This window comes from Benincasa hispida, chromosome 5, assembly GCF_027475165.1.
Source record: "Benincasa hispida cultivar pf3 chromosome 5, pf3_genome.v1.1, whole genome shotgun sequence".
NCBI lineage: Eukaryota > Viridiplantae > Streptophyta > Magnoliopsida > Cucurbitales > Cucurbitaceae > Benincasa > Benincasa hispida.
This window is the reverse complement of record NC_143482.1, coordinates 2,606,093-2,629,804: the sequence shown is the minus strand read 5'-3', so window position 1 is coordinate 2,629,804 and position 23,712 is coordinate 2,606,093. Positions and strand designations below refer to the sequence as shown.

At 33.3% G+C, this 23,712-nt stretch overlaps 2 protein-coding genes and 1 non-coding gene across 3 annotated transcripts; 2 read left to right on the top strand and 1 right to left on the bottom strand.

The window, feature by feature from the left end:
* The first annotated feature begins 3,485 nt into the window (after window positions 1-3,485).
* On the top strand, window positions 3,486-3,668 carry LOC120078008 (uncharacterized). Its single transcript, XM_039032180.1, has one exon. The coding sequence runs from the start codon at window positions 3,486-3,488 to the stop codon at window positions 3,666-3,668; it is 183 nt and encodes a 60-aa protein (XP_038888108.1).
* Window positions 3,669-18,585: 14,917 nt separating this feature from the next.
* Window positions 18,586-19,053, bottom strand: LOC120078007 (uncharacterized). The gene has a single exon (XM_039032179.1). The coding sequence runs from the start codon at window positions 19,051-19,053 to the stop codon at window positions 18,586-18,588; it is 468 nt and encodes a 155-aa protein (XP_038888107.1).
* A 4,191-nt stretch (window positions 19,054-23,244) lies between these two features.
* LOC120078886 (small nucleolar RNA R71) lies at window positions 23,245-23,351 on the top strand. The gene has a single exon (XR_005482163.1). It is a non-coding gene; the product is annotated as a small nucleolar RNA R71 (small nucleolar RNA).
* The last annotated feature ends 361 nt before the right edge of the window (window positions 23,352-23,712 follow it).

Here is a 23,712-nt window from a genome sequence, read left to right as displayed (position 1 = left end):
AGTTCTATCTTGGATTAAACTTTATATTCCTCATGTATTCGAACATTAAATTGAATTTTTAACCGACATAGCGTGTTGTATGAAGTTGTCAAAGATTGATTTTGGAGATTTTGGTAAGTGTTTGTGAATTTTTTATGAAAAGATTGTGGACTCCCATTAAGCTTGGACTAAACTCAAGTTACTGATGTTGATCTTGGATTTAAATTGAAGGTTCGAAGAGATTAATGAATCAAAAGCAAGCTGTCCAATAATTTTTAAGGTCGATTCTAAGGCAATTTTCATATTGAAGGTTAATTTGAGATTTACGCCAAGAAGTTTCTCAATATAAGAGGATTGGATTGCTTCATTTATATTGAGGTAAGTGATTTTCTACTGGAACGTCCTTGAGTTGGACACTCAAGTTAAATAAAAATGTTAACTATGCTAAGCTATGTAATTTTAAGCTATATTATGAGCATGTTGGAAAGCCATGGACTATGACTTTATGTTTAAAAACTCTTTGACTATTGTGTGCATGCTAGGCTAAGGGGTGACTGTTAATTCTCCTATCAAGCTATGTACATCCTATGTTAGTGAGCCTTCGGGTTCAACACTTATGACTGTTTCGATAGCCCTATGGGATTACCACTATTGCTATGATTTGTGTTCCTTTGGGTTCACATTTATGACTGATTTGGTGTTCCTACGGGAGCACTACCTATGCTATGTACATTATGCCAATGTTAGGTCATGTTTAACCATTCATCCAAATGGACCCAGTATGGGATCACTTACTGAGTATTTTTATACTCAACCTTTGTTAATTTATGTTTTTCAGGTAAGGATAGGAACAGATCAGTGGGTGACGAGAGAGATGACCGTACCATATGGAACATGTAAATTGCTTCCGCTCAGTTTACGTTTTCAAGCTATTTAAAAGTTTTGATTTGAAACTCGATGTTGCTCAAAATTTTATCTGTTTAAGTTATTTTTTTTCTTAATTATTTTAGGGACCCCGAACAAAGGTTTTACTTATCTGTTATTTATTTTGGAAAATTATCTTTATTATTTTAATGAATTTTATTTTCCTCAATGGTCAAAATGTTTTTAATGTGAAGGTGTAATTATGAGTAATGATCCTTGTCAGAGTACTCAAAAGGTCGGGTTGTTACAATTTCTGCATCAATGAACTTTTGGATCGAGACATGATGAGGGCACTAAAGGTATTAAGCTAGTTGAGATGTTCAGGTACGCCTACTGATCTTTCGACTTCAAGTACTTTTTGAAAAAAAAACAATTAACTTTAAATTTAGCTATTTTTTAGTCGGTCCAAAATGGATCCTTCTCTCCAAAACCAAAACATAAATCGACCATTTTTAAAATAACCCTAATTATAGTTATGTAATTATGATCCAAAACCAAAACATAAATAATTTTTAGAAAATTAAAACTACTCAGTAAATAAAAATCTCCTCGTGTTCTTTTCTATTTTCCATAATGTAAAATTATGCAATTACTTTAAAATTATTCTACAAATCTCAACAACATCCACAAAAAAAAAGATAATTATAAATAAAAAGTAAGGCAGATATCAACTTATATCCTTGGACTTTAAGTGTTATATCAATTTAAATTAGAAACTAATAATTGTATCATTTTAAATTCTGAACTTTAGGGATTGTATTAACTTAAACCCTAAACTAATAATTATATCAATTTAAACTCTGAACTTTTATAAGTATATCAATTTAGACCCTGAATTTTAATAATTATTTTACTTAAACCTTTCATTATATTTTATTTGGATATACTTATGAATGTTTAGGATTTAAATTGATATATAAAAGTTCAGAATTTAAATTGATATACTTCCAAAAGTTCAATGTTTAAATTGATACAGTTATAAAATTTTAGGGTTTAAATTTATACCATTATTAGTCTAGGATTTAAATTGATACAAATCCTAAAGTTTGGGATTTAAATAGATACAATTACCAAAATTCAAGGTTTAGATTGATATAATTCTTAGTTTAGGGTTTAAATTAATATAATCCCCAAAGTTTAGGGATATAAATTGATATTTTACCTTATGTAATTTTAAACCGAGATTCCCGGACAGTTTCTTTTGTTTATCAGAGTACTTGCAAAATAACACAACATTTAAGGGTATCCAGTTGTAAAATAAAATTACTGAAATATAATAACTGTAGAAATAAAAATTCACCCCATAGAAGTTAGAACTTAAAACTCCCTTTGTCTTTGAACAAGAAAGAAACTATTTAATAATAATATGGGAGAAAAGAAATTCTCTCGTCCCCAATTTATTTTATATAGTTCTTAAATTTTAAAATATTATATTTTTACCATTAAAACTTGAGTTAAATTTTTCTTTGATCTCTAAATTTTAAAATAATAAACATTTAACCTTAAGTTTTCAAATTTCATTTTTATTTAATCCCCAGTATCAAGTTTTTATATTTGTATTCTTGAATTTTTACTAATGCTCAATTTTTTAGTCATTAATCTAATATTTGGTCTATAGTGTTAACTTTCGGTCAAATAATTCAAAATGCATGGAGTTTTTCAAAATAATTTTAATAGTGACAAAAAAAAATTAGTGAAAACTAGTTTAATTATAATTCATTTAAATTTTTCTAATTAATTATTAAAAATTTAAGATTGTTTTCAAATATAAAAAAATGAACAAACTTATTTACAAATATAGTAAAATATCACTATCTATAAGTGATAGATACGGATAAATAATGATATTTTGTTATATCTAAAAATATTTTCAAGAGTTTCACTATTCAAAACAATTACCTAAAAATTGACAACAAATTATCAAAAGTGAGCATTAATTAAAACTTGGATATAAAAAAGACGTAAAACTGTTAAATATAATGACCAAATAGAAATTACACTCAAAACTCAAGTGTGAAAATTCAACATTTTGAAATATATGAACCAAATAGAAATTAAATTTGATAAAAATTTCAGGATAAAAATGTAACATTTTTAGCCAAAATTATAAGAAAATTATTTCTTAGTAATGATAATAAGAAACGTAAAGAGCTTAAGAGAAGTTACATATATTTCCTAAAAAAATGGTTATATATATATATTCATGGCCAACCACCACGTCGAACAAACCCTAATTGCATAACTACCAACATGCAATAATAATAATAATAAATAAATAAATAAATAAAATAAAATAAAAAATATTTATTTCATTTTATTTTTTTCACTTTCTAATGAAGGGTTGCATCTTTTCATTAATATTCCCATTTGTTAGTTTCTTTTCACATCTATAAATACTCTTCTGATTATTTTCTATTGTTATTCTTCATTGGCAAAACTATTTTACACATTCCTCTGGAAGATCATTCTCTTCTTCTCTTATTCCATACACTTTCGATACTCGGTCTCCGACACATGCGACCCCTTCCCTCCACTTCGTCAAGCCAACGACCGACTGATTGATCGAACTCCGTCTGGTCGGAATGGAAAAAACTAGTGTGTTTGGAATGGGGAGTGTTTTGATGATGCTTGTGGTGGTTGGACTTGTTCTGTTTCTGCCGCTGGTGATCGGTTCCCTTCAGCCACCGTCCGGCCTCCTGCTGCTCATTTTTCCGGTCACTCTTGCCGCCGTGTTTTTCTTCCTCTCACGTGCGTCCTCCCATTGAAATAATTTTTAGATGATATTCAAATTTTCATGGGGTTGTTTTTTATTTTCTAATAATTTATGTATTTTCCTATGATAATTATTGTAACACAGATGCAAGTTTTCCAATGATGTGAATTTGTGAGAATAATAATATATTTGTTAGGTAAATCTCTTTTTTTTTTTTTTAACTTATTAAATTATTTAGTTCCTCCTTTTTTCCCCACCAATCCCTATTATTTTCTTTTGCTCTCATCTGCATTATTATTATAAAATTCAGTTCCCAATTATTGAAAGAAAATCGATAGATAAATACGAAGAATAATTGATTTTTTTAAAAAAATTTGAGTGTTTTTAATCTTAGACAAAACCCTAATTGGAACAATTAAACTATTTTTTAACACAAAAAAAATATTTAATGTTTTTTTAAAAAAATTGTCAACTTTTGATAGACGAATGTCAATTGAAAAGTTAGAAACCAAAATGAAATAAAAGGATAGTTTATATTAATATTGGTTGTGTTCTACATTTTATTTAGAGTTGATGAAAATAATATTGAGAGACAAAAAAATTATTTTAGATTCTGTTTTCTATTTTCCAAGAAATTATATTATTTTTAGTAAATTGTCTTTTATGAACTAGTTTTTCAAATTTTTGTTATACGGATTTATTGAGTTTGATATATATATATATACATGTAGCTATTTAATTTACATAAAATGGAAGAATATTTTTTGAGATAGTCTAAGCCCAACCAAAATTTTCAATGAGATGTAACTCCATTACATTAGTCTAATTGTTTTTATATATTTTTTACCGAAATTAATCCTTTAGGTTGGTTAGATTTGTATTTAGACAATATATTAGTAATATGTGATAATATTATGTTGATAATAATTTAAATTTCACGTTTGTTTAATTTAGACGGCTAAGATTTGGTAAAAACAAATTGATATTGAAAGTAAACAGAATTATCTAATCTCTAAAAGAATAAATCTAAATCAAATTAAATATATTAATGTAAACAAATCTAATAGTTTTTTTAATTCAATCTAATAGTATTTATAATACTTTATATAGTCAAGAACATTAAACAATATTAAAGATTAGTTTAACTTTATATTTTTTAAAGAGTGATACTTGTATTATTAGATCAAAGTGAAAAACATACATATTTAATTTGAAAAATTAATAAGTTAAAAATTACACAAATATAATTTAACTTGATTGATTTTATTTGAGAGTAAATCCCTTCATTAATCATTCTTTTTTCAACAATTTTAATAAAGTTATGATCTCTTCTTTATTCACTTTACTCTCTTAAATATCCACCTCTTTGAGTTATGATATTTCTTACTATGGTCATTATTTATTATTATATTTTCTTTTATGTTTTACTTAATTTTCCATGTTTCACCATTTATATTTTTTTTTCTTTTAACTTTAATTCCTTTTTGAATTTTTTTTTTTTTTAAAAAAAATTAGTACAAAGACAACAAAACATTAAAAAAAAAAAGAAAAGAAAAAAAAAAAAAAGAACAACAGTAACTAGCCTTTCTTATATTTTCAATTTAAATATACCCTGTTTGACACACAATTATACCATCTGCCTCATTTTGACATAAATGACATATCACTTTCTTAATGTACACATTAAATTTAATACTTTAGTAACAGCCCCAAAAAGTTCATATATATATATATATAATTTTGGTTCTTATACCATGAGATTTTATTTTATTTTAATCATTTATATTTTCAAATATCTAATTTTAGTCTCTTTACTTTCAAGAAGTCTTTGATTAAGTCATTACATTCATTTATTTTAGATTTTGGTTAAAATATTCTTTTGGTCTCTATAATTTAGGGTATTCTTCACTCGCAATCTTACTATGATTAAGTCATTACATTCTATAAATGTTTAATTTTGGCTATTAATCTCAAATTTAGTCCCTCAAAGTTAACTTTTATCTCAATTTATTAAATATGACAATAATAATTTTTCATGCAAAGAAATAGTACTCAAATATATTCTCAAAATTTCTAATGAAAATGTTAAGACATAACGAGAAGTTTGAAAATTTCAACAATAGACTAACTATAAAGACTAAATGTAAGACTTTTTAAAAGTACATAATTAAAATTAGATATTTAAAAATATAGATATTAAAATTAAAGAAATCTCAAAATATAAGAACCAAAATGTTATTTTGAACTCCATGTTTTTTTCATTGATGAATTCAAGTACGGACTCGAACTTTAAAATGGCTATGAAAATAGAGAGAGTTGGAAACGAACGAGAAAGAGATAACGAATAAAATTACATTATTTTCAAATATTTTACTACTTGATAAATTATCATCTTTATGAAAGGTATTCTCGATCCTTAGGAAAAGAAATAATAAGTCTTCTTTCTTCTCTTTTTTATTAGGTAGAAAAAAGTGGAACTTTTTGAAAAATGTTTTCAAATACCTCTAACAGAATTTAAAAAATTATGTGAATCTAACACAAAATACATCAAGCATGATGTCATGGCAACATGAAATCAACCGAAAACATAACAACAGAGTATTAATAACCCAATTCGGTGCAAAAATTACCTATGCCTAGGGGGCTGTGCACCTGGTGAAAAGAAACTTCACTATATAAAGAGTTTAGCAATTACAACAAAAGTACTTATCTGATAGACTCTTTCTTCAGTAACTCACATATAGCTTCCTTTTCAGTTTCAACTTAGGTTTCCCCTTAATTTTTGAGCTTCCCTTACTTCCACAATAATGTTTATTCAAGCTTTATATGAGATCTCTTCCATACAACATGCTTAGGCTCCCCATAAGAGTGAGGTTCCCTCATATTCACCATATTTAGGCTCTCCTAAATATGAGTTTTCATAATCTTCAATATACTTAAGCTCCCTCTAAATACAATATCAAATCAAACTCCTCTCGAGTTCTACAATGGTTGTCAAACCAAAATTCTGAATGAAAAATACAAATTTTTTCAATAACAATACATGGAGGTTAAGGTTCAGACAAATCTCAAGCTTAAAACTCTCAATGCAAACTTTTCTAATAAGGCGACTAACCCTAAATATGAATAAGAGTACAATATAATTAGGAATATATTTCTGGAGTGAATAAATATTCTTTGTAGGAAAAAAAGAAAGGCAGATACGAAAATCTGCAAATCACGTTGACAGATATAGGAAAGATATTCTAGAGAATCTGCTGCCAAACATGTAACAATATTTATGACAATATTTGACATGTTGCTCAAGTTTTGTCTATAATAAAATCAGCCAACCATAATGTAGCCTTGTAATAAAATCAGCCAATCGTACTACAGTAACAAGCTCTCCCTTTGGCTATTTTTTTAGGGTAAGACAAACAAATCAAAAAGACATGACGATAGAAGCAAACCAGCCAAACTAAAATAATTATCAATCCAACAAAATAAATCGGAATAGCCATCACAATCACAAACCACTAGAATGATGCTGAACCAAATTTTTTCTCTCCCTTTTGTTTGGCTTACAACAACAGCCAAAAGTAATGAAAACCAAGACATTAGAAACATACAATAAGTAAGAGTAATTTGAATGCATAAAACCTCTTACCCATCATTGAAGTTATCAATATAGTCATTTGAGTATCATCAAACACAGGTTCAGAGCCTTCAACAACTAGCCTTGTTTAACAAAGTTTCCAATATAAGGAGAAATAGGGAGACCATCATCCATGTCTTGGTAGGAAAAATGTCATCAACCAACAGAGGAGTGCCTAGGACATTGACAAGTACAAGATTTCGTGAAACAGATTAATACCAACATAAGTAACACTAAGATGAACAACGCTTACGAACACCTCTGGAGAGCCTGTCTCTTGCACAAAAAACTGTTGTAGAATAACTTGCACAACAATATGCAGCTTACCCTAAAACCAAAAGCAATAACACCGCTAAATTTAACATATAAAAGGAAGTAATATCACATACATGAGAAGAACAAAATAAAAAAGAATCAACCCAACGGATTTGCAACCAAATAAGGAAAGAAAACTAAAGCCAAATATCTGCCCATAAAACCAAAGATAAAAAATTCGATGAGATAAAGAAGAAAAATATTATCTGTCAACCAAAACCATAACAACCTATACCATACCACAACAACAACATAAACCAAACAAAACATATCACGATCTCTGATCTCACGATCACAACCAACCCATTCTTCCTCTTTTGCCATGAAGAAAATCAATCAGTGGGAGGGGGTTGATAAGATGACGTATCATTCGTGGATGCATCTTTAATGGCAGGTCTAACATTGGGAACAACAGTAGCAGTAGAAATATTAGATATATTAACTTCCTTAAGCCCCTTTGAACTTAAATTTTTCATGTCAAATCTGAAATATTTTATTGATAACAAAATCAACATCAACCTTTTCCACAATTGATTCATTATTGGCACGAGCAATCAATTTTGAAATATCTTCACGCATATTCACATCAAAGAGTAAGGGGTTGGGAATAATAGAATTAATATAGCAAAGAATATCTTCCTTAGAGGTAAAATCTTCAGGTACATCTTTATCAAAGCAATTTTTACCATCATAACTCACAACCATACCACAAAAAACGATCATTTCCTCCGGCATATTTAAACCAATTGACCGATTTATACTAGTAACACTAGCAAACATTACAGTAGAATGTATGGCATTCTCTAACACATTCTCAGAATATTCATCTAACTGATTAGTTGAAGCAACAATAATAACTTTATTCAATTAAAAAATACAATCAATACCAGTAGAAACATTAACAATATCCTCAGAAACAACAAGATTAACAGTTTCCTGGGAATCAATCTCAATATCAATAGAAGCATTGATTTCAACTCAATCAACAATCAAAGACTTAACATTCTCTATATTTTTAGATAAAATAACAGGTATATGACTTATATTTTAAACGTTTCTAGTTGGAACAATAGATTCAACAGAAATATTAGGAGACACAAAGAATTTACCCAAAGATTCAACAAAAACAATATTATCAATAATGACAACACATGAAGCTCAATGATGATCTCAGTAACCACAATATGATCAAACACAGTTTAGCAGAAGTAACAATCAAAACATCAGCCAATTCGACATGATTAACAACATAATTAACATGGTCAACAAGATTCACAACCTTAAATTCAACATTATAGTACTATCAACATTATTAATAATTTGGTCACCGCTCACAACCTTAAATTCTTTAATAACCACAACCAAATCAAGAGGAGTCAAATTACTAGACTTCTCAATAGAAAAACTAGATTTAGTTATAGATGTAGTACCTTCAAGATCTTTAGGAGAGGCAGAGAGCTGATATAAAGTATCTATAAAAACATACTAGGTGAACTCAATGATATTATCTATGAGGTGTTTCATTGTTTGGACAACACATTTAACAACACGCTTTTCCTTCCTAGTTTTCTTATTTATCGTAGGCTCACCACTGAAAGAGAAAGAAAGGCCTCGCACTCGAACACCGTAGGCATTGACTCTTGATGGAAAACCCCCTTTTTTGAAAATCTTTTTCTTTTTTACTGATTTACTAACCATTTTACATCCAGATTTTTTAGTACCTTGACCAGAATTCACCCTGACAATAAAAAGTAGAATATGCACAATTGAGGACAGATCAAACACAAAACTAACAATTTTAATATAGTTCAGAATCACAATCGAGATTTTCCTACTTATAAAAGATAAGTTGACCCACTTTGACATTTTTTTATAAGATATCTTTAGTTGCTATAAGATAATTCTACAAAGATATAAGGTTCTCCTAATAAATTCAAATTGAAAAACCTCCACAACTTCCATCTATTTATTCCAAGATATGAAAAGGTAAGTAAGTTGTTTGACCAAACTCATTTCAAAGTCAGTTTGCATGTGTTGGACAAAATGCTCCACCACCTTCTGAGACATCCTTCTAAAAGTTATGTCATCACCATAAATTTGAAAAACAATCAACTTTCTATCTTAAAACTCGTGGTTTGTAAACAATAAACTTATTTTGTTAATCAATAAAGATGTTATTTAAGTTTGATTAAATAAAGTAGTTATTGAATATATGAGTTGTTCATTTTGTTTTAGAAATAAATCCAATAAACTTAAGATCCATGACTATTACATGAGTACTTGAACTTTATGTGGAGACATAATAGTGAATTGGGTTCGAGTAAATAGCCAAAATAATGTGTAGTATATGAATAAAGTTGGGTATCTTATTCTAGTAACACTATCGGATGCAGTCCACTTTGTAGTTACAATCATTATAAAGTGCTACAAACGAAGTGATCCTAATTTGTTCATGTGGTGATATGAGGAGTGGGAGCATCCTATGTAAAGAGTTTGCATAAGATCGGACCTAGAAATAAGTCACTCTTACTTTATAACGTTGTTTACTATTAAAAGATTGACTATTTCAAAGTGATGACCTAGATAACTTAACCTTAATCCTGAGCTAACTATGAACTCCTGTTTATTGGGGATTATCCTTAGATTTGCATGGGTGAGGGTCGGCTCAACAACATCGGCTCAATGAGCCTCCCATTTCAGAGGTAAGATCGGGTAGATAGCTGAGGGCATAGGGTGCAAGATTGAATTCACTCCTACCCGCTTTTAGGGTTAGTAGAGAGGTTGTTCCCTTAAGTGTTGACTTCGGGTCTTGAACAAGAGGCCCCAGCCTCTCATTGGCTCGATAGGGACTCGGTTTGATGATTGGATCTCAAACAAATTGCTCATTAGAGGATTAGTAGAACTTAAGGAACAAAAGGTAATCTCGAGGGTAAAACAGCTATTGACCCAGTCGTTATTACGAACAACTTGTGAAGGGTAACTTACTAATCATGGTTATATCAAGTGAACATAATATATTTACAATGAGGAGAATGCAACTACTGGGTTTTAATGGAGTGACCCAGTAGTTAACAAATGGAGGTTAATTAGGTTTAAAGAGTTTAGCCAATTAATCTCAGATCGTTGAAGTCCATGATCTTTAGGTCCATTAAGTCTCCCTAATAGCTCACAAATAGAATAAACCTTGGAGTAGTATGATGAGTTAATTTGAAACGTTCAAATTCGAATTAAGGTAATTAGTAATTATATGTGATACAATTACACGTTTAATTAGTGAATTAACGTAATTAGAGAATTGAATAATATTTAAATATGATTTAAATGTTAATAGGGATTCATGGTCGTGAAATTGGTGTTTACTTAATTTAATATTTGATATTAAATTAATAGAACTAATTAAATTATTTAATTAATTAAATCAATTAATTTTAAAATTGAAATTTGAACTTTGAAAATTCAAATTTAGAAAATTGATTTTGTTTAATTTAATTAAAATTAATTTTTAAATAAAATTCAATTAATTGATTTAAATCAATTTTAAAATAGAAAAGATTTTGAATTTTTGGAAATTCAATTTTAGTTTGACTAAATTTAAATAATTAATTGAAACATTGAAAGTTGGAAAAAACCACTAACCACTAAAAGTGGGTTAGTGGTTTTTTTCCCACTTGAAGCACCTCACTCATATTCCACTCAAATCTACTCCAATTTAATGAAGTATGAGCTATTGTTAGCTAGTGCAATTTGATTGCATGGATCTTCTACTTAAAACACACAAGATTGAGCTGGGAATTATCCATGCAAAAGCTTAATTTTTTGGTTTGAGAGCTTGAAGAAGGGTTCCTCAATATTGTAGAAAAACCAGCTTGTCTTCTCCTAAAAAATTCCCTTGATTCAGCTTATTTTGAGTCCTACAACTCAAGCTAAGGTTGTGGTTCACATCCAGTTACTGAAGAGATTTGAGTCAATTTCGTAGATTAGAAAAAGTTTTCAAGGTATGTTGCTGAAACCCTCTTTTCATTTGATAAACATGTTTGGTATAATACTAAAATTAATGAATTAAAGTGCTTAATGATCTTGAATTCTTCCACTGCATGCTTGCTACTTCTAATAGCTTTAGGTCATACTCATGATGCACTTGACTGTTGGTGGAATATCCCAGAAATATGTTGTAATCACTACTTGGAACCCATGTTTTGTCAGGTTGTATATCCTAAAGCTTACAGTTTATAAACATTAAACGTATTCTAGTTGCAATAAAGGTGTTATTGAGGTTTGTTCAATAAATATGTTATTGAATATGTGCATTGCACTTGTAAGAGTCTAAATCTAATAAACTAACGAACCCCTGCTATAACATGAATGCTTCAACTTTAAGTAGAGACATAAAAGAGGATTAGTTTTGAATCTATGGCCAAAACGATCTATAAGTATAAGGATAGGGTTGGGTACCTTATCCCCATATGGATGCAACCCATTTTATATTTGATACAAATGATGTGATCCCACAATTGTTTATGTACAAACATGTGGGAGTGTGGACATCTTATGCAAAAGATGTTTGCATAAGACTGGACCACGAAATAGTCACTTTTTTTATAATGTCGTTTACTATTAAAAGTGACCATTTTCAACTCGATGACCTAAGGTAACTTGATCTCAATTGTGCGATAACTATGAACTTCTATTTATTCGAGATGATCCTTTAATCTGCATGGTAAGAGTGACTCAACATTGTCGTTCAATAAGCCTCCCATTTTAAGGGTAAGACCGGGTAGATAGCTGGGGCACAGTTTTGCAAGATGGAACTCACTCCTACCTGATTCAGGGTTAGCAGATAGGTTGATCCCTTAAGGACTGACTCCAAGTCTTGAATAAGGGGCTCTGCTTTCTCTATGACTGAGAGGGACTCGATTTATTGGTAGAACCATAAACCAATCGTTCATTAATGGATTGGTGGAGACTTAAGGAGCAAGATGTATTACAGGGGTAAAACGATAATTTTAACCCAATTATTAATACGAAAAATCTGTGAAGAATTGACTTACTGGTTAAATCAAGTGGACAGAAATATATCTATAGTGAGGAAAGTGCAACTACTGGGCTTTAGTGGAGTAACCCGGTAGTTAATGAATATTGGTTAATTTGGTTAAAAGAGTTTGATCAATTAATATCGCATCGTTGGAGCTCATGATCTGTAGGTCCATTAGGTTTCCCTACTAGCTCATAAACGGACTAACCTTAGAATGATGTGATGAGAAAATTTGAAACGTTCAAATTCAATTTAGGAAAATTGTTAATTATATAGGATTTAAACATTTAAAGTATCGAATCAAATGCAATTGGAGAGTTGGAAAATATTTACATATGATTTGAATATTAATTACATGAATGGAGATTCAGGTTTGGAATAGGTGTTATATTAATTTAATATTTGATATTAAATTAATTAATTATTTATTTATAATTAATCTTATTTAAAATTTTATTTTATTTAAATATTGATTAATGAATTAATATCCTGATTCTATTTAAATTTGAAAATTGAAAATTCAAATTAATACGATTTTTATGGAATAATCATTAAAAATAGAATTTTGGGATTTGAGTGGATATTTTCCACTTCTCACATTATCTATACACCTTCAATCCCACTCAAATTAAGGTTTTTGGTGTCAATTTGTGGAGAAACTGAATTACATGGATGGGTTATTTAGAAGCAAAAGATTTTTGGGTTGAAGTTTTTCATGCAATTTCAACTTTTAGAGAGAAATAGTTCTCTCAAACTCAGCCACAAAAACCAACTTTCTGATCTGTTTTTTCCTTTAAAATTCTTCTCATTTGGATCCCACAATCTAATCTAAGGGCCAAGAGAATAGTAGGGAAGATCTTGTGGTGGTGTCCAAGTTTTGGAGAGTAGATTGATGTTGGATTTGAAGAAATTGGAAGAGTTCTTCAAAGGTATAATTCTGAAACCCTACTTTTTTGCTATGAACAAGCATGCTTTAAATCTAAAATTAATGTAGTTAGAGTGCTTAAGATTCTGTTTGCCTCTACATGTTGATTATCAACACCATCACATTTGTCTCAAGGTACAATTAGCCAGAATATAATTCGTGACAACAAAAGGATGGAAATAATTAACATTACTATAATTCCTTCCCCTTCATAATTCAACATTTGGGCACACACACCTTGACTCAAAAGCAAGATAATTGAAAACATGACAACTAGTAATTGCATCATATCAAGAGTCATCTCTTTAAGAGTACTAGTCTTGCACTTGACTATTCCACTTTTCTGGGGAGAGACCACAACTTTATTGTGCTTAGGACGATTAAAAACATGATTAACAACATTAGGAGTCCACAAGTAACAGTTATTAGATGAGCGCATACCTGACATGATTGTCACATTGTCTTTATTAGTCACCAAACATTTATCTTTTGAGAAGGTTACAATAAGGCCCTAATCACGTAGCTGACTTATGCTAATTAAGTTTGCTATTAACCCTTATACAAGAATGACATCGTCCAGTGCCGGAAGATCATGGTACAATAGTTCTCCTTTTTCCAATACTTCCCTTTTTGTTCCATCTCCCAAAGGTAACATGACTAGAACTGCATGGTTGCACATTATTGACAAATGACTTTTTGCCAGGCATGTGGCGAAAACATCAACAGACAAAGTACCATTCTTCTTTTTCTGAGGAATGAAGAGAGGTGAACACCACTTGACATCGAGACTTAGAAGAAGATATGGATTTCTTAATTCTCCATTCAAGTTAATTTCCATGTACTTGTTTAACAAGATTAGCAACCATCCATGTCTTTTTAGAATACTTCCAAGATGGTAAATGGCTCATTCTTCTCAACAAACGGAAACAGTAAGAACGAATGTGTCTTACCTTTCCTCAGTAATGAAAAATTCATCTTTGTTTCTCATTGCAACTTCGAGATGATGTTGATACATTCTTTGAAACTGACATCAAAGAATCCTAGGCTCGAACAAAATGATTTAACAAATATGATTCATCTTTATAGAATCGTTTACGTTGTTGCTTGAACTCAACTCCACACTTATAAAAAAGTTGCTTCCTAGAGGACGAGATCATGTTAAGATCATCGGTGCTTGAGTTCATCATGCGAATAGATTTTGACATTCATTCAAGGTAAACTTTTGATGCTTACAACTCTTTCTTTAGCTCAGAAATAGTGCTCAAGAGACAATGATTATCTTTAGTGAGTTTCTCAATTCTCTCCTTTTGAATTGACAAGGCGTGAGAATCATCTATCCATTGTTGATAGACTTCTTCAAAGGATATTTTTTCAGAGGTAACCGCAATTTATGGATTGAAGCAAGCTTCTCGATCTTGGAATATAAGATTTGATACTACGATCAAATCTTATGCCTTTGATTAGAATGTTGATGAGCCTTGTATTTACAAGAAAATCATCAACAGTTCAGTAGCTTTTCTTGTGTTGTATGTAGACGATATCCTACTCATTTAAAATGATGTAGGTATGTTGACTGAAGTTAAGAATTGACTAGCGACCCAATTCCAAATGAAATATTTGGGAGAGGCGCAATTTGTTCTCGACATTCAGATCTTTAGAGATCGAAAGGACAAAATGTTGGCTCTGTCTTAGGCATCGTATATTGACAAGATGCTTGTCAAGTTTTTTATGCATAACTTCAAAAGGGGTTTACTCTCTTTCAGGCATGGAGTTATTTTTTCTAAGGAATGGTGTTCTAAGAAACCTCAAAAGGTTAAGGAAATGAGATGGATCACCTATGCATCGATTGTTGGTAGCCTGATGTATGTGATGTTATGTATTAGACCTAACATCTGCTATGCAATGGAGATAGCCAGTAGATATCAGTATCATCTAGGATTTGATCATTGAATCGTTGTTAAGAACATCCTCAAGTATCTTCAGAGAATAAAGGACTACATGCTCGTGTATGGTTATAAAGAATTTATTCTTACAGGATACACGAACTCTGACTTTCAGACTCATAAAGATTCTAGGAAATCCACTTTAGGATTAGTGTTCACTTTTAATTGAGGGGTTGTAGTCTAGAGGAGCACCAAATAGGGGTGTGCTGACTCCACTATGGAAGCTGAGTATGTAGCAGCTTGTGAAGTTGCCAAGGAAGCTGTGTGGCTCAAAAAATTCCTAACTAATTTGAAAGTTGTTCCAGACATGTCTAAGCCCATCACCCTTTATTATGATAATAATGGTGCTATAGCTAATTCCCGAGAGCCTAGGAGTCACAAGCGCGGAAAACACATAGAGCAGAAGTATCATCTCATTCGGAAGATTGTGCATCGAAGGGACGTGATTAGTCTAGATGATGTGATGATGTATGGATGCGATGATCATACAAGTTTTCCTGACAAAGCCCAAGTATAAGCCTTCTTAGGTTCCTGGTAAGTCTAGAGTCGAACACAGGGACTGCTAAATAGATATGGGACAGACTCTCTGATTCTATGGTGGTGATAAAGAGGTAGATGGTGTTTTGATTTAGACTTTCCTATGCGATGGAGTTGAACGCGGAGTGATGAAAGCGTAGTGTTATAACAAGTATGCGATGAAGGGGTTGAAAAGAGATTTAGCTAACATTTCTCAAGATTGTGTACAAGTCATGCGATCATGCTATACACAAATATTAGTACTACATTTCTCAATGTATAATGTCACATTTCCTATTTCTAGGACGCATGCGATGTGTATGGAAAGCAGCAGATAGAACTTATTTCTAAGTTTCTACTCTTGCTTATGCGATCTAATCCAACTCTCTCAAGCCTAGATTCATCTTTAGACTACTCTCTCAAGTACTTCCAAATGATGAATGACGCAACATAAGACAAGATGATCGTATAAAATGCATAGCTTAAGCCATGCTAGCTAAGTATTTTTCAACTCATTCACAAATTTAGTTACTCATGCATGGTGTGGAGAGATTGAACATAAGTCGAAATGAAGTTTCCATTTTTGCAAATAAAGTATTGAGTACAAAACAACAAATGAATTGAGAAATAACAAGCCAGGTAAGCAATGCCTTGCTTTCCGTGGCTTTTCACAGTGCTCTTTATCACTTCAACTATGTTCCGAATGGCGGACTCTTGCTCTCGCAAGGGTTGGTCTTCTCTCCTTTGTATTGTTTTCCGGAAGTCTCTCTATCTTTCCGAAAAGCGATTTCTCTCGGCTTCACCTCGTCTCCTTGCTCTCTCTCTGATAGCATTGGGTATTTATAGATTTCAATGTGAAGCAGCTCTTCTTACTAATGATTGCAAAGATGGGCAGCATTAATTTCCCTACTCTGTTGCGTCGTCTGAAAGTCACCGAAAGTTCAATGTACTTGCAATAGTATGATTTTTAACGGCTGTCAACTGAATTTCGAAATTGACCGTTATCAGCTTTACGTCCCATCATGATTTATTATGTTGTTGCCTTGATGCGATGTCTTTATGCGATCGCTTTTGAGAAACTTTACACGATCGCAAATTCAAGCGCGCTATCGCATTGTGCCCTTGAATTGTAATTTCATATGCGATATCACATTGTACCTGCATAGAATAGGTAAATTAATAGCTTTTATGCGATGAGCATTAGCGATCGCAATTCCTTTTAGTTTGGCACTTTCAAACATAATATTCCCTATTTTACCATCGCTTTCTCCCATTTTTTTACTAATTTGAGCTGTAATAACTTATATTTCTACCAGTTATCACACCCCCAAATTTAAAACAATGTTTGTCCTCAAGTATAAACTAAAGATTTTATTTAAAATTTCAATCGCCTTCACCCTACCTAGGCTTCTCAAGGTGCCTTATTCAAATTGCTGAACTAATGCCTTCTTAATTTCTATCCTAATCTCTTCCTAAAATATTTCTAATCTTTAGGGACCGCGAGCTTAATATTAAAAAAAAAAAAAAAAATCTTTACTCGTTTCCAGGACATTGCATGATTTATTTCAAACTTTATCAAATCGGGGTGTTGAAGTGATTTTGACCTTCGCACGATTCAGATATTCTTTTTGTGATCTTGCGCTAATCCGCGTGCCCAATCTTCGTTTTAGCTTGCCCCCACAGGTGTCATGCGGACATCCAACTACGAGCAAGGCGCTCTTTTTTAGTCAAAACTTATGTCTATCTTTTTATTTGGAAGCGGAGTTGCGATCACTTGGTTTCTGAATTGATCACAATTCCCACCTTCGTTTTGGCTTGCCCCCATGGGTGTCATGCGGACATCTAACTACGAGCAGGATCCAATCTCAACGTTATATAATTCTTTCTTTTTTTTTTAATGAAGTTTCTAAAAATAACAAGGTTGAAAATAACATTACTACCCCCAAATTTAACATGCAGCAATGTCCTCATTGCTGAAAGACGAAATAATTCCATCGATGGACTCAGAAAATTTCGTAAAAATAGTTTTAAAGGAAAGCTGGTAGACCACTAAATTTTAGAAATATTTCGTGAATTGATTGTCCTGAAATTAATCTGACCCTAGTACATGTGATAAGAAAATAAGCATAAATTTCATCATTCAAGTCATAATGGGCAAGAGATGAATGCGAGGACCAAATAAAGCAATAAAAAATTCAGGATTAAGTCAAACTAAAGAGAATGCGATAGTAGAATTCAGCAATATTAAATTGAAATTTGAGAAAAGCAAAAATTAAAATAAGATGAGGCAAGGAAGGACACAACCCCCAAATTTAATTTTTCGCCTACATCATTTTGATCGCATCCTTTCTGTGGTGGCCTAATTCTTTAATTGCGATGGGCTGATTGAACCGATCGCGTGCTTTGAGGTTATGGAATTGCTCCATCGCAATCTTTACTACGATCAGTATGAAAGAAATAGTTGACAATTATGAAAGAGTAGCCATGCAAAAATTGAGATAGATTCTTGAAAGAAAAACAAAAAAAGGATACTAAAAAAAAGGATATACTTCGTCCCTGATGAATGTGTGTCACTTATCATCGCAGGGACTAAGTGTTTCTTCTTTATTCTGGCTTCCCCAAGTCAACAGAGTTTTTCTCGCATTGGAAATCTCCTCCATGATACATCTTTACTCTTTGTCCATTTACCTTAAATGCGTTGGTCCCATCTTGGTTTGTCAATTCTACCGCTCCATGCAGGAATACTTCCTTAATTATGAAAGGCCCAGACCAACGCGATTTCAATTTTCCCGGAAAGAGACACAACCTAGAATTGAACAGTACTCTCTTACCAGCCTTGAGATTTTTCTTACACAAACACTTATCATGCCACCGCTTGGTATGTTCTTTGTAAATTTTGGCATTCTTATACGCATGTAGTCTCCATTCGTCCAGCTCTAGTAGCTGAAGTTTTCTCTCTTCCCCTGCAGCCTTAAGATCAAAGTTAAGTTTCATAACTGTCCACATCGCCTTGTACTCCAGTTCCAACGACAGATGACAAGCCTTTCCAAACATCGACACATAAGGTGACATGCCTATGGGTGTCTTATAAGCAGTCCTATATGCCCACAAGGCATTGTCAAGTTTCATGGCCCAATCCTTTCGCGGTGGATTTACCACCTTCTCTAAAATTGACTTGATTTCTTTGTTAGAAACCTCTGCTTGTCCGTTTGTTTGGGGGTGATATGCTATGGCGATCTTATGGCGGACATTGTATTTGATCAACAATTTGTTAACAATATGGTTCACAAAATGGGTCCCTTCGTCACTTGTTATGGCATGTGGAGTGCCAAAACGAGTGAAGATGTTTCTCTGTAAGAACTTAGAGACTTTTGCCGCATCGTTTGCAACGCATGAAACAACTTCAATCCATTTGGAAACATAGTCGACGACCAATAGAATGTAATTATGACCGTTTGACGAAGGAAATGGTCCCATGAAATCTATACCCCAAACGTCGAATAGTTCCACCTCCAATATGATGTTCATTGGCATCACATATATTTTTTTTGAAATGCTTCCAGTGTGTTGGCACTTATCGCATTTCATGGAATATTTTTGTGCGTTCTTAAACAGAGTGACCAGTAATACCCACATTGCAAAACTTTTGCCGCTGTGTGCTGTCCACCGAAATGCTCTCTATAGGGTGATTCATGACGTTGAAATAGTATGCGCTGGAAAGCAGTCTTTGGAACACAGAGTCTCAATATCTGGTCTGGTCCCCTTTTGTAGAGATTTGGCTCGTCCCAGTAGTAAACTTTGCATTCATGAATGAGCTGTTTCTTTTGATGGGGTGTGTAGTTTTCAGGATTTTTTTGCAGACCAAGAAGTTGACAATATCTGCATACCAGGGTAGTTCTTCAATCTTAAGCAACTACTCATCAAGAAATGATGCATTCACCTCCGACTAGTTGCGGTCCACTTCATGATTCTCTAACCTCGATAAATGGTCAGCGGCCTGGTTTTTCGTTCCCTTTCGGTCGATTATTTCCATGTTAAATTCTTGGAGTAAGAGAACCCATCGGATTAGTCTAAGCTTCATATCTTTTTTAGTCATCAAATATCTTATCACCGAGTGGTTTGTGTGGATTATAACTTTTGATCCCAACAAGTAAGGTCTGAATTTTTCAATCGCAAAAATTGCTGCTAAAAGCTTCTTCTCAGTGGTGGTGTAATTCACTTGTGTGGAGTTTAATGTTCTGCTAGCATATGCGATGGGATGTAACATTGTCTTTACTTATTGTGCCAAGACTGCCTCCATCGCATATCCGCTGGCATCGCACATCAGCTCGAATGGCTTTGCCTAATCAGGTGCGATCAGACTTTGTGCTATAGTCAAGGCGTCCTTTAGTGTTTTGAATACGGTGAGGTAGTGTGGATCAAAGTCAAAAGGTCTATCAGCTTCCAACAACGCATTCAACGATCGAGCTATTTTGGAGAAGTCCTTCACAAATCTTCTGTAAAACCCCGCGTGTCCTAAGAGACTCCTCAAAGCTTTCACATTTGCGAGAGGTGGAAGTTTTTCTATAGCTTCAATTTTTGCTTTATCCACCTCTAGCCCATTCTTTGAAACCTTGTGCCCAAGCACAATTCCTTCTTTAACTGAAATGGTACTTTTCCCAGTTCAGCACCAAATTATTCTCTTCACATCTTTTCAGTATTCTCTCCAAGTTTTGCAGACAGATTTCATATGTTTGCCCATAGACTGAGAAATCATCCATAAAGATTTCAATTGAGTCTTCAAGGTACTTGGAGAAGATTGCCATCATACACCTTTGAAACGTACTGGGCGCATTGCATAGTCCAAAAGGCATGCGACGAAAGGTGAACGTTCCATATGGACATGTGAACGTGGTCTTTTCTTGATCCTTTGGTGCAATCATAATTTGGTTATAGCCTGCATACCATCATGCAAATAGAAATAGTCATTCCCTACTAGTCGGTCGAGCATTTGATCAATGAAAGGTAGGGGAAATGATCTTTCTTTGTCGTCGTGTTGAGTTTCTTGTAGTCCATACAAATCCACCAACTTGTGACAGTTCTCATGGGGATCAACTCGTTGTTTGCATTAGGGACTACTGTCATCCCACCCTTCTTGGGAACACATTGCACGGGGTTAACCCACGTGCTATCTGTGATAGGGTATATAATGTCGGCATTTAACCATTTGATGATTTCTTTTTTAACAACCTCTTTCATCACAGGGTTTAGTTTGCATTGAGGTTCTATCGAGCTTTCTGGTTTTCTTCAAGCTAAATTCGATACATGCAATACGTCAGGCTAATACCTCTGATGTCTACGAGCGTCCATCCGATTACTCTAATATATTTCTTTAGAATACTAAGCAGCGCATTTTCTTTTTCTTCGGGTAACGCAGAGGATATGATGAGTGGTAAGGTTTCATTTCGGCCAAAGAAAACATACTTCAAGTGGGTTGGTAGAGTTTTTAGTTCCAGTGTAGGTGGTTGCTCTAGGGAGGGCTTCTGTGCTTTTCTTTCTTCATCCAAATTCAACATTTTTTCATTGTTCACTGTCTCTATTATTGCATGGCAAGTTTCTAAGGATGTTGTCGCATCCTCTCTTTCTTCATTTTCTTCCTCGGACTCTGAATCTTTAACGCAAGTGTGTTCAACGTCGGAATCTGATAAGCCTTTCTCTTCTGGGAACTTCATTGCCTTGATAATATTAAACCTGAGCTTCTTTCCATTGATGCTCATTGTGATTTCTCCCTTGTGCACATCTATTTGAGCACGACCAGTAAACAAGAATGGTCGTCCCAATATGATTGGAACATCTTTATCCGCCTCATAATCTAGGATAATGAAGTCTGTAGGTAGAATGAATTTGTCTATTGTTACAAAGACATCCTTTAATTTTCCTTCAGGGTGTACCAGGGACCTATCTGCAAGTTGAAGAGTCACTGTTGTGGGTGTTAGTTGTCCTACATTCAATGGTTTGAAGATTGAAAGGGGCATTAAGTTTATGCTTGCGATATAGATCCCTTCCATTGAGCAAGGTATTGTGAAACTGCCTGGGTTGCACATCTTTGGTGGGATTATAGTATTTGATTCTTGTGTTAATGCCACTGTGGCGAATTTTTCCGTGCTTCTCTTCTTCGAAACAATGTCCTTCAAAAACTTTGCATACACCAGCATCTGCTCTATTGCTTCTATAAATGGAATATTGATGTGTAGTTGTTTCAATATTTCCAGGAAACGATGATACTGACCTTCATTGTTTTGTTTCTTTTTCAGTCTTTGAGGAAACTGAGGTAGATGTACTTTCACTGTTCCATGGTCTGGAGGCTTAGAGGTGATTGCATCTTCAAGTTCTATATTCTTGGACTCCTTTGACTCAGTTTGCGGCAACGGTTTCTTTGATTCAATTGCAGGTTGCTCCTTTGAATCAACCTTGCTAGGCTCTTTCCTGACTTCTACCGTCGCCTTTCCACTTCTTAGGGTGACTACTTGGCAGTGTTCTTTCCCTGTATTCCCTAGATTGCATGGAAGCTCAATTGAACTAGGCAATGTCCCTTGATGTATGTTTTTTAGCTCTCCCGCAATTTGTCCCATTTGAATTTCTAAATTGCAGATGGATGTAGCTTGGTTTTAAAAGACTGTTTCATTCTTTTCGATGTATTGCTTCAACAAGTTTTCTAGGGATGATGATGGTGGTATTTGAAAGCTGCTAGCTTGTTGTTGTTGTTGTCCGTTAGTTCTTTGGAAAAATCCTGGTGGTCCCTCTCTCTGAGCCATAGGTTGACTGCCTTGCTGTTGGTTGTTCTTCAAAGAAAAATTAGGGTGATTTCGCCACCCCGAGTTGTAAGTGTTTGAAAAAGTAGATTGATTGAGGATTTCGTGGACACTCCTCAACAGAATGTGGTCCTTTACATGCAACACAACTGGTGCTTATTTGCTCTATCCCATTGACTTGCCCACTTCAAGTTCCTAAATTATTTATTACGATGCCTTGCAACAAATTTATCATCGTATTCATCTGATTTTGCAATGATGCGATGGCACCATTACTTGTATTACCTTCTCTGGGTTTTGCTTTTGATCGATTTCTTGCCAATCTTTGTGGTTTTTCGAGATGCGATCAAGAATGTTCTTTGCCTCATCATATGTTTTGTCCAGCAGACCTTTTGCTGCTGCCGCATTGGCAACTGTCTGCGATGTAGAATTGAGTCTGTGATAGAAAATCTCCATTTGGAGACAATCTAGCAATCCATTAGGTGGGCAGTTGTGTACTAGTCTCTTGAATCTCGCCCATGCGTCACTGAGCGATTCATCTTCTTCTTGTTCAAAATTGGTGATCAATTTCCTCCTTCTAGCATTCTCTGTGGGAGGGAAATACTTCTTCATAAACTTTTCCACAACTTGCTCCCATGAAGTTATCTCTCCTGGTTCGAGAGAGTAAGCCTATTTTCTTGCTTTATCGCATAGTGAAAATGGAAATAATGTGAGTCGAACCTCTTCTAGGGAAATATACACAAATGTGTTACAAATTTCAATGAAGCTTTGTAGATGGGCGTGCGGATCTTCACCACGCTGTCCTCCGAACTGTCCTACTGTTTGTATCATTTATAACATTACTGGCTTCATCTTGAACCTTGATCCATCCAGTGTTGGTCTCATGATTCCTGGAGAGAAATCATACAGGTTTGGTGAGGTATAATCTCGAATGGGTCTA

Excerpts from the sequence above, each read along its gene's own strand:
- LOC120078008 (XM_039032180.1), top strand. The coding sequence starts at position 3,486 with ATGGAAAAAACTAGTGTGTTTGGAATGGGGAGTGTTTTGATGATGCTT.
- LOC120078007 (XM_039032179.1), bottom strand. The coding sequence starts at position 19,053 with ATGTCACCTTATGTGTCGATGTTTGGAAAGGCTTGTCATCTGTCGTTG.